We start from the raw sequence: 14,943 nt of genomic DNA on the forward strand, positions 1-14,943 counted from the left end.
TGGCAGCCTCAGCTGATTCAGCTCTGTTTTATCTCACTTCTGAAGAGCTTCTTGGCAGACAAGTTATGGGATGTGTACAAAGTTGTCTATGCCTCAATACAGGCCTGATTTACCAAAGCTCCAAGCTAGAAGTAAAAACTAATTCATGCACCTTTTTGTGACCTTAAGACATTATCTTGTGTAATCTGTTGTTTGAAAGTATGCCAGGGACAGAAATCTAGACTGCAGTACATACCTGTTTGTTTTACTCAGTGTTGGTGTTCAATTCTTTGAATACTCCCAGAGGAAAGGAGTAGAAATTGCATGTTTCACTAAATAATCATGGCTGATGTGAATAAATTACTGGTCTGGGTATTTCTACAATCATTCATCAAAAAGGAATTCAACCCTGCCAGATTGTTTCTAATAAATAACATGTTAGCTCATGAGTGCATACCACATACTTTATTTTTTTTTAACTTAAAATTTTAGACTGCCGTTTCATTTGTTTGCCAATTTTACATTTTAAAGCAGTGCCATCTAGAGGTAGCGGCGTGAAATACAAACATTTACCAGTGACATCTCACTTCCTGCCTTTTGTGCGAAGACGTAGCAGGAAGTTGCAGCCAAGAAGCACCAAGCTCAACAGCAGACGACAAAATCAGTCCAGGAAATACGTGATCTTAAATTCAAAATAAAAGGAAAAAGTCTTACGCTCAACATAAAATAAAAATAAAAAAATAAAAAAATAACGTTTGGCAGTTTGGAGCAAATAGTAAAACATGTGTAAGGTTTTATGGTTTATGGTTTTTATGGTTCTTGTGTGTTTTGTGCTTTTTATAGCTTTAATTTTACCACACACACACACACACACACACACACACACACACACGCACACACACATAGATCTTAAGGTGACATTAGGTTCTTCAATTTTTCATATTTTCCATTTTTGGCTTAGTAAATTCAAGATGCCTAACTTGAAGCTTTGAGATATTAATTTCAATTTTCAGCTTAGCTCCCTGGCATTTACTTTTTGTTTACAATATTGACAATAATTTCATTTAACTAACCTTTATGCTTTACTTTTTTAAAAAATTAATTATCTTTACTCTAAATATCTATTAAATTTTAATATTTTCTGTTTTAGACCACTAAAATAGACCACTGATTACTTATATCTAGCACTATTTCCACTTTTAAGATAAACCTTTATTAGTATTTTAATGTTACTTTTAGCATTACTGTCAGTTATTTTGTAATTTTTTTTGTACAACTGTTTATCTGTTGTTGTTCTAGTCATTTAATTATACTCAAAAGCTAAAAATGTTACATTTTAGTATGCGTTTAGTTGTTTTTAAAATTGTATCTATTGCATGGGCTATGTATCAGTTTCTTTTAGTTTTTTAAAGTTTTGTCTATAAGCTAACTTTTAATTTATTGATTAATTTTAAGTGTTTAAAGATTTTTTTTTAATATTTTGCTTTTTTTTAAACTTATTTTCCATTTTTTTCTGAATCTGTGAGCTATCAATGTACAGTGCTGTGAAAACGTACATTGTATAAACAATTAAATGTTTTTTTAATGATATATTTTATTTGTTTTTGTTTTTTTTAATATCATCAGTCAAATTCTAGACAAAGATAACCTAAGTAAATCCACAATGCAGTTTTTAAATGATGATTTTAAAAAACTCTCCACACCTGAAACCTACGTAATTTCTATGTGAAAAAGTAATTAATGATCCTTCTGGGGAAATATTCTGTTACATTCAAGCTTTCCGTTACATCTAGTGTAAAACCAACATGGCCTTTCATATAAAGTCAAGCAGACAAATATGGTGGTGGTAATTTGATGGTCTGGACAACTTGCTGTAATAGTTGAAACCATGAATTCCGAATGTTCATCAGTTTATACGCTAAACCTCAAGCACACTTGGCTTACAGCAGAATAATAATACGAAAAACAAACCCAATTCTTGCTGTTAGGAGTGGCAGAAACAGTTATAAGGTTAAGGACCAAACACCTTTTCACACGGGACCGCTACTTAAGTTTTTATACCACACTCCTCATACCCCCACATCCATCCTTTTACTTTGAAAGGGCTGACCGGAAATTATCCTGTATTCCCAGTCATCCAGCGGTGTCCGGTTAGAGACAGCCTCTCTTAATTTTGACACTAACTGGAACCTCAGCTTGGACTTGGCGACTGACCTGGGTCTGTCTGGGCTTGTTTTCAGACTGAACCATCCCACACTTTGGAAAGAGAGTGTTGTGTGGTGAGCCACGTGTACAGGAACTGGATCTAGAGGAACCAGCGAAGGTCTGTTTGACTAGAAAGTTACTACTGGTATTAACAGCTAACTGGTAAGTCCAGAACTTATCTACAAATCATTTTCTGGTCATGTTTTAAGGTATTGTTAATCTCTGCGATCACTGTCTTCCTTTACTGCCGTAACAACAGTTATTTTAGTTCCTTAGCAACGAGGGCTAACGTGTTAGCCTGCCCGTGCTAATCGTCAGTGTTTAAAAAGACATGACGAAGCTAAATTAGCATGCTAGCTGTTGTTTGCTTTACTAAAATGCTAGTGTTCGTGTAACTTTTCAGCTCCCAAATGAATATTAAGGCGGACATTAGGCAGGAACGTGAGTTTAGGCAGAGTTAAAATAAATAAATAAATAAATAAGTAACGTTCCTGTTCGTTTGTAGCTCGGAGGGGGGGGAGACATGTCCTTACTTACTATATAATTAAGTCTATTATTAGTTTTATAAATGATGAATTGCTAATAAGTCTGGAGGGTTTTTTTGTTAAGTGATCTAATAAATTCGTTAAATTTATTTTGCTTTGGTGAGTTTGCTGACCAGTGTTAATTTATGATGGCGCTTGTTTGTTTAACTTTTGCGTATTTTTGCATGTTTTTTATTACTATGTGCATATCTGGTGCAGTTTTCCTCTGTTGTGTCCCCGTGGTCAATATTTCAGCAGAATAATGTACAGAAAAATGGCTTTATGCATATTTCTGACAATATTTACTGGGTTTAGAAGTGGGCGTGTTTGAGTTGCGAAAGTATCGATTTGTGTCGTTGCGACACTGAAGTCGATTTTTGTTTGTTCGTTTCCCATTTTTGTATTTTTAATTTTTTTTGAAACCCTGAATGGTATTTAATTTAAAATGAGCACATGGAATATTGAATTAACCTAAATACACTAATGCAGTAAGTTTACCAGAGTAGGAGAGAATTTTAAAAAAACAAACAAAAAAAAAACTAAAATCTGAGTGATTATACTCGTCAAACAGAATAGGAAATGGGTTGTTGTCTTCAGCACTGAAACGAGCAAAGGAGAAAATGGCAACATATATATGAAGGCCTTACCAACACAGAAATGTAAACTGAATCGCTGAAAAAGCACAGCATTCATACTGATGCTCAAGAGGATGGAAGGGTACAACAGACAATGGTGGAGGCTATAATTTACATGTAGATGTTTAAATAGAGACAGAAAAGATCTCATCAAGGATCTGGATGACAACAATGTAGACTCTATATTGTAGATTAATGGGCTGAACATGGTTTTTGATTGGCAGAGCACACGTAGGGAGCTACAGACCGCCATGGAGATTAAAAAAAGAATGTGGTATTACTGGTCTGTTTGTTGTAGGGTGAAAAGAGCTTTCCATAGGCAAATGCCTACGCAAATGGATATGGCTGTGGTACCATTTAAAAAGAATAAAACACTTGTAAAAACAAAACAGGGTGATAGGATAGGGTCTGAGGAATAGAGACTCTGCCTCAGTATTGTTTATCAAATGATTTCTTGAATCTATCAACACACTTTAAACACATATAAAAACACCTTTGTCCTTTAGTTTATATTTATTGGATTTCTTGCATATAATTGTCTTAACTTATGATTTCTTTTCAGCCAGATTATGATATAAGTAAATATTTTATTTCCTCAGTTTTAGGGGTAGGGAGTAGTGGGGCCGTTTTCTAGTGTTTTCTGGCAGTATGACACCTATGACAATAACTCAACAACCTGTATTTGTTGAACGTTTAAGAATATAGTTCTAGAATTTAAGCTGAACTAAATCTGCTGCCACCTTTCGAGGAATGGGTTTGGGATTTTAGAGAAGGGGAAATGCACATTTATATAAAGGAAAGGCAAAATTGGTGCATAAAAAAAGCAGGACAATAATTGTTATGTCTTGATTATTTTTATAGCCCTGCTTTGACCTTTCATCCAGAGGTAAACATGGCTGTTTGGAGGAAACTGTGGTGCAGAAACCTCCTGGCTGTCTCTCTGCTTTTCTACATGCTCCTCCACATCATCGATGTGCACGCACGGCCAGCCAACATGTCGGCCTCTAAAGATAAGTCTCCATCCAGCAAAGACGAGAACGAGATTCTTCCCCCAGATCACCTGAACGGGTTGAAGATGGAGCTGGACGGCCACCTCAATAAGGACTTCCATCAGGAGGTTTTTCTGGGGAAGGAGATTGAGGAGTTTGATGAGGATTCAGAGCCGAGGAGGAACAGAAAGAAGCTTATTGAAATATTTACCAAGTAAGACGTGGTTTTAATTCACTGAATAGCACTTGAGTCACAGCATTCCTGAGCAAGATGCTCAAGCATAGCTGCAGATCAAGTTTGACGCAATAAACCAAGCATTCAAGTGTTGTTAAGTCAACGTCATCCTTCAGCTCAAAAAAGCAAAGAAATATTGACTAGTGACCAGTGTGGCTGTTCTCACAGGTGTTACAATAAAGTGTAATGTCCGCACATCCATTAAAAGAAAAAAAATGATTTAGGAGATTTAGCAGAGCTGATATAAGAGGATAAGCTTGGTTCTGGGTGAAGTATTTCTTAAAAAAAATGCAGCACTGCTATAACTTTGGAAGTAAACATAGACAGAAAGCTAAAGACTACTAACTTGGACCCAGTTTTATATGCTAATATAAACACTTTAGTTTCATTTTTCAGTTTTATTTGTCATATGCAAGTTAGCACAGGGTCAACATTGCAATGAAATGTGTTTGACGAGCAGCAGTCACTCAGCAGCATGGTACAGTAGAAGAAAATATAATAAAAAATAAATAAATAAATAGAAAAATAGTAAAGAGCAAAATATTAGAGAGACGTGGTAAAAGAGAAAAGATGACTAAATATATATGTTTCTATAAATATATGTACACTAGTGATTAAATAAGAAAATCTTGAAAAGAAATATGAAAGGGGGGGCAGATGGGATATTGCACAGGAATGAGCAGCAGAAAATTACAGTATTGCACTTTTTAAATATAAATATCAATAACAATAAAGTGGAGTAACCAGTGCAGATTAAACAGAGTACTTGTGAAGCTGCAAGGTAGCTTCTGAGTGCGTCCTGTGGACTGTGTTGTGTGTGTTTAAGTGTTGTGTTTGAGGTGTCGTATGGCTTGGTGGTAAAAACTGTTTTTAAGTCTTGTAGTCCGAGCAGACAGACTCCTGTAACGTCTGCCAGATGGTAACAAGGAGAACAGCTGATGTGCTGGGTGGCTGTGGTCCTTGATGATGCTGTGTGCTTTACGGAGGCATCGCTGAAGATGAATGTCCTGAATGGCAGGAAGCTGTAGGATGAGGGTTTAAATTTTTAATTGTTCTCACTAAAAGGAACATCATATTGTAGGAAGATTACATACAAAGCTTCAGACAAAAGATCATCTGAGAGGAGCCCATCCCCAACAGTTATGAATACATTGCTGCGTAGCTTGGATTACTTGCTATGAAAAATGAAAACATTGCTATGTTCCTAAGCTTAAAGTCTTAGTTAGCCTGAGAGCCATTCTTACTTGGCTCATGACATGCTGCACATAAATGGTAAAAATACAAAGCTGGAGAAGCAAAGAATGGCCGCTGATTAGTTTGCCTGTCAGTAACAAGATGAGAGCCTCGTCCAGCACAAGAAACACTTGGAGCCGGGTTGCAGGACTTAAAATTCCAGATGTTAGGAAAAATATCCTAGGGCATGATATATGTGTACCTACTACGGTTGTTGTAGAGGTGCATTTGATTTTGTTATGTACTAGGTTGTAGTTGTGGACCCTTTTGCTGTGCTGTTTACACACATGTTTATCTGCGTAGAGGGCAAATTTCAGAAATACGAGGCAGCACAGCTGTATCCAATGAAGCAATATACTGAAGTAAAGCAAGCTTTGCACATATTTCTTCATGTAGTGGTCCTTTATTTTGAAATTAACTTAGTAAATTTCCTTTCGTTATTTGACGAATTCTCAGTAGTATAAGACCATTAATGTAAGAGGTTCCAAGGGTTGGGAAATTCCTGTGTTACAATATGACAAACAAATAATTCAACCTGATGTCTTTTCCAAGCTTTCCAAACCAGCAAATTTTGGTCATTGGGTATTGGACAGCCAGGGGTCAAACCGTGACTGCCACCCAGAATTAGATCATGGATACAAGTGGTGTAAAGTGGCTTCCTCCAAAGGACGAATGGACTCTTTAGAGAGAGTGAAGAGCTTGTTCATTCAGAAGGGAATCAAAGTAAAGTTACCCCTCTTCTAAAAGAAAAGAGCTAGGTGAGGTGGTTCAGGCATCTGACCAGGACGCCCCCTAAGCACGGATCTTTCAGCATGTCCTATTTGAAGGAGGACCCAAGGAAGACCCAGGAGATTTAGTCTCTTGGCTTGGTCCAGTCCAAGCGTCAGTAAATGTTTTTATTCGTTCATCCATCCAAAGGCAGACAACTTAAAGGCTGAATTTATTAAATGGAAGAAACTAATTTATTCTCTGGTTCTTCTGAGTCACATGATTCATGCAGCTTATCATTGTCCTGGATGTTTTTAATCTATCAGCTTAAATGGCAAGAGGAAAGATTCCTGTTCATGCCGGAGAAGCAAATTCATGATAATAATATAAAAAACAAGCATATATACTGTAAATATACAGCCAGGGTCATAAATCACTCGGTCACTTCAGGGCTAAAGTGCTTTACATGTGTGAGCCAGACAGACAAAGCCTTAGGTGAGTCATTATCATCGTTTAATTAGACACCTAATGGAGTAGAGACGCTGCTAATGTTCAGGAACTGGAGCTAAATTGGGAACTAATTTATTATTTTAATGATTTCCTCACAGGGTCGACTTCAACAGGGACAGGAGCATAAGTGCCAAGGAGATGCAGCGCTGGATTATGGAGAAGACGGAGGAGCACTTTCAGGAAGCCAAGAAGGAGAACAAGAACAGTTTCCGTGCTGTCGATCCAGACGGCGATGGTGAGAGTCACAGACCATGTCCCAGACTTAAAAATACTTCCTGTCAGGTCAAATCTAAATTCTGATTTCATGGGTTGTGTGTAGGTCACGTGACATGGGATGAATACAGAGTGAAGTTTCTGGCCAGCAAAGGTTTCAATGAGAAAGAGATTGCAGAGAAAATAAAGAATAACGAAGATCTGAAACTGGATGAGGAAAGTAAGTTGAGTTTTTTCCCGTCGCAAGTAAAATCTGCAAAGCTCTGCTGTAAATCTGACTGTGGTGTTAATATTTATCCGATCTTCATCTCTACAGCTCAGGAGGTCCTGGAAAGCCTGAAGGACCGCTGGTTTCAGGCTGACAACCTTCCAGCTGACCAGCTGCTGAATGAGGAGGAGTTCTTGTCTTTCCTTCACCCTGAGCACAGCAGAGGCATGCTCAAGTACATGGTCAAGGAGATTGTGCGTGACTTAGGTATGTTTTACTTATAAATATTACTTTATAGTTGTACTGTCACAAGATAATGGTGTATTTACACACTGAGCAGATGTGGAGCAACCTAAGGATTAACAGACAGTCAACCTTTTAATGGCAATAAACATTTATTGCCATTGCATTAAAAAAATAAGTCAAAGAGAAGAAAATGCAACAGAAGACAAATAAAAAGAGTAAAAATTCAGGACAACGTTATTAAACATCTTACAAAATCAACCTAAAATGGTGAGTTTTGCTAATTTTTTTAAAAATGAGGAACTGATCTCTCATTAAGAGGAAGTTTTTTTTTCTACAGCACTGGGACTAAAACAGTAAAACGTTACAGTAAAGTTTACTTTAAACTTGCGTTTGAAACTGTAGTTGATTCTCTGATCTGAGGTCGGGAGGTAGCATGAAGTGTTAGGAGTACTGAGATGTAAAGTATAGCTGGACCAGGGAGTGATTTTTGAAGTAAATCTTAACCTGGGTGATTTCTGCGAGGTCTGGACTCAAGTGTTTTGTGAGGCCTCTCACTGCTTTGTACTGACTGCAGAAACCGCAGCATCATGCCGACATGTATGCAACGAGTTGTAGTAATATAATCGTGAGGAAACAAGGGTATTGAAGATTATTAAATTATTTGTAAGTGTGAGCTGTAGAGTGGTACAGATGTTTGACATGCTGGTTGGATTTCAGATTGCTTTATGTTGGTTATTAGTTGTCCGAAGTGTGGAGTGACACTAATATAGTGATAAAGACCAGTACAAAAGAGTTTTATCTGAGATCAGCTAAAGTAAATTAGAAGGCAATGTAATGAATTATAGTGTAAAGATGTGCTGCACACACACGGCTGTTTTAAAACATCCTCAACCATGCAACTCCAGCAGTGAGTTTGGAATTGCTTTACATTATGAAATTAATGTATCCAATCAGAGAGTCGCACACCACCCTTCAGCTTGTAACCTTCTCTTTAGTATTTGGAGGGCTGATTTGGTGATTTTTTTTTTCTTCTCTTTTTAAGGCATTAACAGCACCATTGTGCTAAAATGTTTCGCTTCACAGTTTCTTAGATAGCAGGACAGTTCATTTGATAGAGAGAGGGACAGAGAAAAAATAGAGCAAGCCTTAGCTTTAGGCAATCACGAGACATGAGTTAACAACTTGAACTGATACAGCTCATTATTATTGTGGTCCTCTAGCTACCACGCCTAAGTTTAATAAGAGTTTCTTGAGGGTAAAATTGCTCCATGTTAAAAGAGAGCTTGAGAATGCCGCACATCAACATGGTCTCCTGAAGCCTCGTTTAATGGTTGTTTGACACAGAAACCGTGAGATGTTCAAAGCCCTGTAAACATTTATACTGATGCTTGAGGTGTGTCAGTCTCGCTGCAGTCTTCTCCTGACAGAAAACCTACAGCATCAGCTTTCCTGGTAGAGGAACAAAAGAAGTCAAAACAGGATAATAGTTTCCTGAGTTTTTACAGCCGTTGCAGCATCTCTTTCTCTTCCTGTCATTTGGGAATCTACAGTGTGAGAACCTGCATCACTGAAATGCTGGTAAAGACCAACCTTTCAATGCACTTGTGTCTCCAACTCGGCCACACATGCACAAACTGTGCTTATCTGCTGTTGTGACCTAACCTTTGCTCCATGGCATTCATAAGGGCGGCAACAGTGCACACTCATGTACTGAGAGTCAGTCCCTCCCTACACTTCCCTTTTAGTTCAGAATCGGAGGTGAAGTTATTGTTCCCGAGGCAAACACTCCTTATTCACTAAAGGTCCCAGTGTTTGTTTGTTTTTTATCAAGAAGCTGTGTGTTGTGGAGCTGGAATAGCTTTTAAAGAAACCTGATGATGAGATGAGAAGGAACGTGGGCGACCGTGGCTCAGGGGGTTGGGAATCGCATCTGTAACCGGAAGGTCGCCGGTTCGATCCCTGGGCTCTCTGTCCTGGTCGTTGTGTCCCTGGGCAAGACACTTTACCCTACTTGCCTACTGGTGTTGGCCAGAGGGGCCGATGGCACGATATGGCAGCCTCGCTTCTGTCAGTCTGCCCCAGGGCAGCTGTGGCTACAACTGTAGCTGCCTCCACCAGTGTATGAATGTGAGAGTGAATGAATAGTGGTATTGTAAAGCGCTTTGGGTGCCTTGAAAAGCGCTATATAAATCCAATCCATTATTATTATTATTATTATTATTATTATTATTATTATTATTAATTATAACAAGGAAATGATGGTAAAAACACTAAATAACATTCAGACACCTCATATAGTGGAGAAGAACTGGATAGTAATTTTATTTAGAAAGAAAATAAAAAATAAATGTATACAAGAGACGTACATGGTTTTTCCTGCTTAAAAATAACAGGTTACCTCAAACTTAACCATAGTTGAGCCACATGTAATTAAAATGAGCTTATTTTACATTATTAGATATAAGCCTGTCCATTTAATAAACAGAAATGTATTTTATTCGTGAGAAAATTTAACCCCACTTCATTAAATACTGGTTTACAATCCTTTCATCTCAGTCCTGGTGGTTTTTCTTTCACAGAGGGACTAAAGCTCTTGCATGAAAAGCATTACTGAGATATTTATTTGACAGAACTGGTTTGGTCTCTCTGTTGGCACAGACAAGCACTGTTTGTACCTGTTGGCATTTTGTCACACGGAAGTAAGCATTAACTTAGTTTTATCTAAGTGATATTTCAAGCCCAAATATAACAGGTTTTCATTTACATCCCATATGGGAAAAGAGTAAAATGTCCCGTTCCCTAATTTTCCATCTTCTCCTATAGTAAATGTTTAACGTTCTCATACTAGGATTGGCAGTTGAAAGTGGCCCCACTTGCAATTTTCTCATGCAGCGTAATGTTTACTTTTCATTTTTCTCATGAAACATAATTTTATGAACAAACAGGGCTGCTGTCATTAGGAAATCTTATACAATGTAAACATTTCAGGCAATTTTTTTGTATGTTCTTTCTTTTCCGTATGGAACTAAAAAAAAAGAAAACGCAGTTAAAAACCAGAGGAAGGCATCAGCTAATGTAATATTTTCCTTTATTTATGTCATAATAATAGTGTCACCAGATCCCAGCAAACTAAATGTGCAGGTGTGGGATTAATGCTAGGAAGTTATTAACATAAAGATAAACACACTATGCAGGTTAGAAGTTTAACATGTGAAGGACTGAATGGCTGCAGCTTTCTCAACCAGTACTACAACAAAATACTTTTATGATCACTGTAGCTGTTAAACTGGTGTTAGGTTAGGTTTTTGTGCTGGCTCACTGTGGTGATTGTGACAGCTGATCTAAACAGTGCGCCGTATAATTCTGGGGTTTTTCTTTCAGACCAGGACAGCGATAAGAGGCTGACACTGTCGGAGTTCATTTCTTTGCCCGTGGGCACTGTGGAGAACCAGCAGGCTGCAGAGATCGAAGATGAGTGGGTCAGAGAGAGGAAGAAGGAGTTTGAGGAAGTCATTGATTCAAACCGCGACGGCATCGTAACCATGGATGAGCTGGAGGTGAGCGATGAAAAAGCAACTATAACCATGATAGATACAGAAATGATATGCAACATAATTATTTGATTGGTTTTGTTTATTTGTTTCAAATAGAAACACAATGATTGAGCTGATTAACAGAAACAACAGATCTCAACATCTCTACATAAATCAAAGCACAGAAAAGAACAAATTGATCAGTAAGGGTCCAATAATGCTCACCGGATTGATCACGTTGCACACAAACAGTCGCCACAGATCCGTACCATTACATACTAGTGATGAAGGCATGAGTACTTATGGCAGTACTCTCCACTACCACCACAATCACCACTCAGACAAAATGCCCATGTTAGTGATGGTATAAGAGGAGCAAAGATTTTGTTTCTTTTTTCTTGTTTTTTTTTGTTTAGAATGCCTAAATTTTTCAAACTCTTACAGCATCTGCCTCTGTCTCTGAACTCCTGTACGTATTATATATTATTTATGTTATATATGGTAGTAAAAGGTGACTTGGTCATGCACCCATGTCTTCAACCAACGCAAGATGATAAAACTTCAGATGTGGATGCCGAGCCAGAACGACACCAAACTGCAGTCACAACAGCGAGCGTAACCAGGCCATAACATAAATACTAGATATGGTAATTGAGAAGTATATAAACAATGGGAAATAAAAAAAGTAAACTAACATTAAAGATGATGGAAAAACTGAGTGAGCTCTTAAGTGTGATTTGGAGAAATTAAAATTAAATTAGTACAGGTTTTATTGTAATTTGTTGTAATCACAGTCTGCTCTGAATGAGCCCTGGGACTTCAGGGTTTGAGCTGATGTTGTCAGCAAGGTTATGCAAAGCCACCAAGCCAATTTCACAAAATGAGGTGGAGCGTGGCAGGAAGGAAGAAGCCGTGAAGTTGTTGTTCAGAGCCAGGTTACACTCCTTTAACACTTTGTTGGCAACTTGGAAAATGCCACCACTATTTTCCAATGTTTTAGCTTTTTACATTTGTCACTTTTTGTCAAGTTTTCACACATATTGTTTTATATGGTTCCACACTTGATAAAGGATTAAAGATGCGAGTGAGTAAAAAATGCAAAATACAAAAGCAAAAAACAAAAGAAACCCTTCCATTTATACTTTGAACTTTTATAATTATTACATCAAAATAAAAAGTAAATCAACGTGTGTGTATATATAAAGAAAAAGTGACTTACTGAAAAAGATAAATTACATTTAATTTCACTTTATATGTGACTTTTCCTTAAAAGTTCCAACTGCAGGTCTCCTTTATATGGCGTGTATGAAACAGCTCAATAAGATGTGGGCTGAAATATCAACATTTTATATTCTTAATTATTAACACTTTCAAAAGGAGTTGATAATTAAGCTTCTCTTCATAGTCCTTATAAATTCTCCTTCACGTCTTTTCTTGACCTCATGATGATTATCTGCGTTGTGAGTGGCTGGAAAACCTCCAACAGGAGGTATCCAGGTAGGCGTCATGGTCAGATGTACCAGCTCCCTCAGCTGGTTCTTTACAACGTGAAGGATTTAAAAACTAGTAGAGACAGAATAAAAACATTCTTACATATGTCCAACAAAATAGCTACAGCAGGTATAGCTGATATATTTTCCTGTTTCTCCGTGTTTCATCTTTCAGGAGTACATGGACCCGATGAATGAGCACAACGCTTTGAACGAGGCCAAGCAGATGATCGCTGTTGCAGACGAGAACCAGAACCATAACTTGGAGCTGGACGAGATTCTCAAGTACAGCGAGTACTTCACAGGGAGCAAGCTCATGGATTATGCCAGAAACGTACACGAGGAGTTCTGAAAACAGATCCGGCGTGAGAGACAAACCTGGAAGATTGGCGACGAGATGATCAAGATGTTCTAGTGTGCAATTCTGTATTTAAAAACCCTAGCATCAGCAGCCTCTGTCACTGCTGAGTCCAGTTAACACACTCCTCCTTCAACCCTGGACCAGTGAAGCTAACACAGTCTGCCTTTTGCGTGCCATTGGACTGTTTGAAGCGTTCTTCATTTTAAATTTAAAAGCGCTGCACCGATTCCAAAATGTATTTTTTTTTAAACCGTGAAATGTGTGTATATGAGGAATTTTCATTGCTGGTGCAGTGGTGAGAGAGACTGAGCAGCTAGGCGAGCTGTTTTTCTGCAGGATCTGTTGTCTGTATACAGTGTAAATATTCACATTTATCACACACAATGCGTCTGTCAGTGGGAAAGATAATGGTGCTGAAGGGTGTGACGCTTAGAGAGACACTAATGGAGTAAAAGCGTATATTTGTGCGACAAGATATATCACATAATTGCCCAAACTTAAGAATTTCATTTTTAGTGTAGTATAGTTCCACCGCTTTCCACAATAGGTCGAGTCCGTCCTTCCACTGTACTTAAAAACAGGGTGTTTATGTATTTAAACAGAAAAAGTAAATAAGATTAGAATAGAAATATAAGAAGAACTTAAACTAAAAAATCTGTTTGTTGAAAAAGATTAATATATGAGTATATTTTGAAGGAAACTCAAAAGCAGCATCTAATCATGTCATTTCACCTGTGTCCGTTTCTAAATCTTTACTACAACCACTCTAATTCAGACTTAATGTTTAGATGTGGAAGAAGAATACCTTATATATAAATATATATTATTATTTTAATTTATTTTTTTTTTGCATCTTTGAACGTCATGCAGACGTGTACTCATTTAGTCCTGGTGTCTTGGGTCTTATTTACCTCTTGAATCTTTAAATGCTCACAGTCGATCCATATAATTGATTTTCAGCTGCATGGACAATTATCGGATTTAACAATTTTCGCTGCATTTCTGTTTCCAGTAACCTGTGGAGTGTTGGCATCCCGCTGCGGTCTTTTCTGTCCTCTGTGCGATTGTAAAATAAGATTTATGATAAGAGAATGTGACACAGCTTTACAAAATGTACTGCAAATATGCCATAAACAATAAATATTTCTTATCAACTGATGACTGTTTGCGTTTGAGTTATGTTTATCCCCAGGCAGGAGGCTAGAGCCCTTTGGTCCTGGCTTTGAAAATGTACTTCAAGAACAGAAGAGGAAAGCCAAACTAAAGCACTGAGTGTTTGTCAATTTTGAACTTTGTTCAGTGGAACAAAGTTCAAACATGACCTTTTTTAGACATGGTACCTTAGGCAGATGTTGCATTTAATTACTGCATTTCAATGTATCAGTCTGAAACCTGCATTTAAAAAGTAACTTTAAGTTAAATTTAGTCCCATTTAGTATCTTAAAGTCATTCGAACCCTTCGCTAATCTCCAAGACCCAAATCTGTCAGATTTTTCCACCAGTGTGACAAATTCTAACACAATGATGCCTCATTGTGTGTTATGTATCTAAAGCTTCTTAAAGATTATTTTATTGAAACCGTATTTGCAACAGTAACATGTAGGGGAACTCCTAGTGTTTATGTTGATGTGTTACAAAGTAACATCTGACTGGGATTTCAGTATTTGTAAAAAGATCAACTTCTGTAAATTAATATCTCTGTTCTGAGCTTTTGAGAAGAAGAATCAGAGAGAAATGTGTTGAAGAAAATCTGCCAGTGAGCAGGTTAAGTTCACAGGCTAACTCTGAGTTTAAGTAAACCCTCTTTTGTAAAACAGAAAACCCAGAGTTTCCCTCGTTTTTGAGTTAACAAACTCAGTTTTCACTAAGCCTGC

The 14,943-nt window shown here is 37.5% G+C and overlaps 1 protein-coding gene across 2 annotated transcripts; it reads left to right on the forward strand.

Moving 5' to 3' along the window:
* The first annotated feature begins 2,094 nt into the window (after positions 1–2,094).
* Positions 2,095–14,227, forward strand: sdf4 (stromal cell derived factor 4). 2 transcript variants are annotated; one of them, XM_085259626.1, is made up of 7 exons: positions 2,095–2,302; positions 4,205–4,546; positions 7,117–7,253; positions 7,338–7,451; positions 7,548–7,706; positions 11,067–11,242; positions 12,884–14,227. In XM_085259626.1, exons 2-7 carry the CDS (start codon positions 4,236–4,238, stop codon positions 13,058–13,060), a joined length of 1,074 nt encoding a protein of 357 aa, XP_085115752.1. In that variant the 5' UTR covers positions 2,095–2,302; positions 4,205–4,235; the 3' UTR covers positions 13,061–14,227. The 2 variants fall into 2 exon arrangements, with proteins under 2 accessions (XP_085115752.1, XP_085115751.1); XM_085259625.1 differs by having other exon boundaries at positions 2,096–2,346.
* Positions 14,228–14,943: the final 716 nt, after the last annotated feature.

This window comes from Mchenga conophoros, linkage group LG20, assembly GCF_057382185.1.
Source record: "Mchenga conophoros isolate Kocher_MC1m ecotype Shallow Benthic linkage group LG20, M_conophoros_male_GT1.1, whole genome shotgun sequence".
Lineage (NCBI taxonomy): Eukaryota > Metazoa > Chordata > Actinopteri > Cichliformes > Cichlidae > Mchenga > Mchenga conophoros.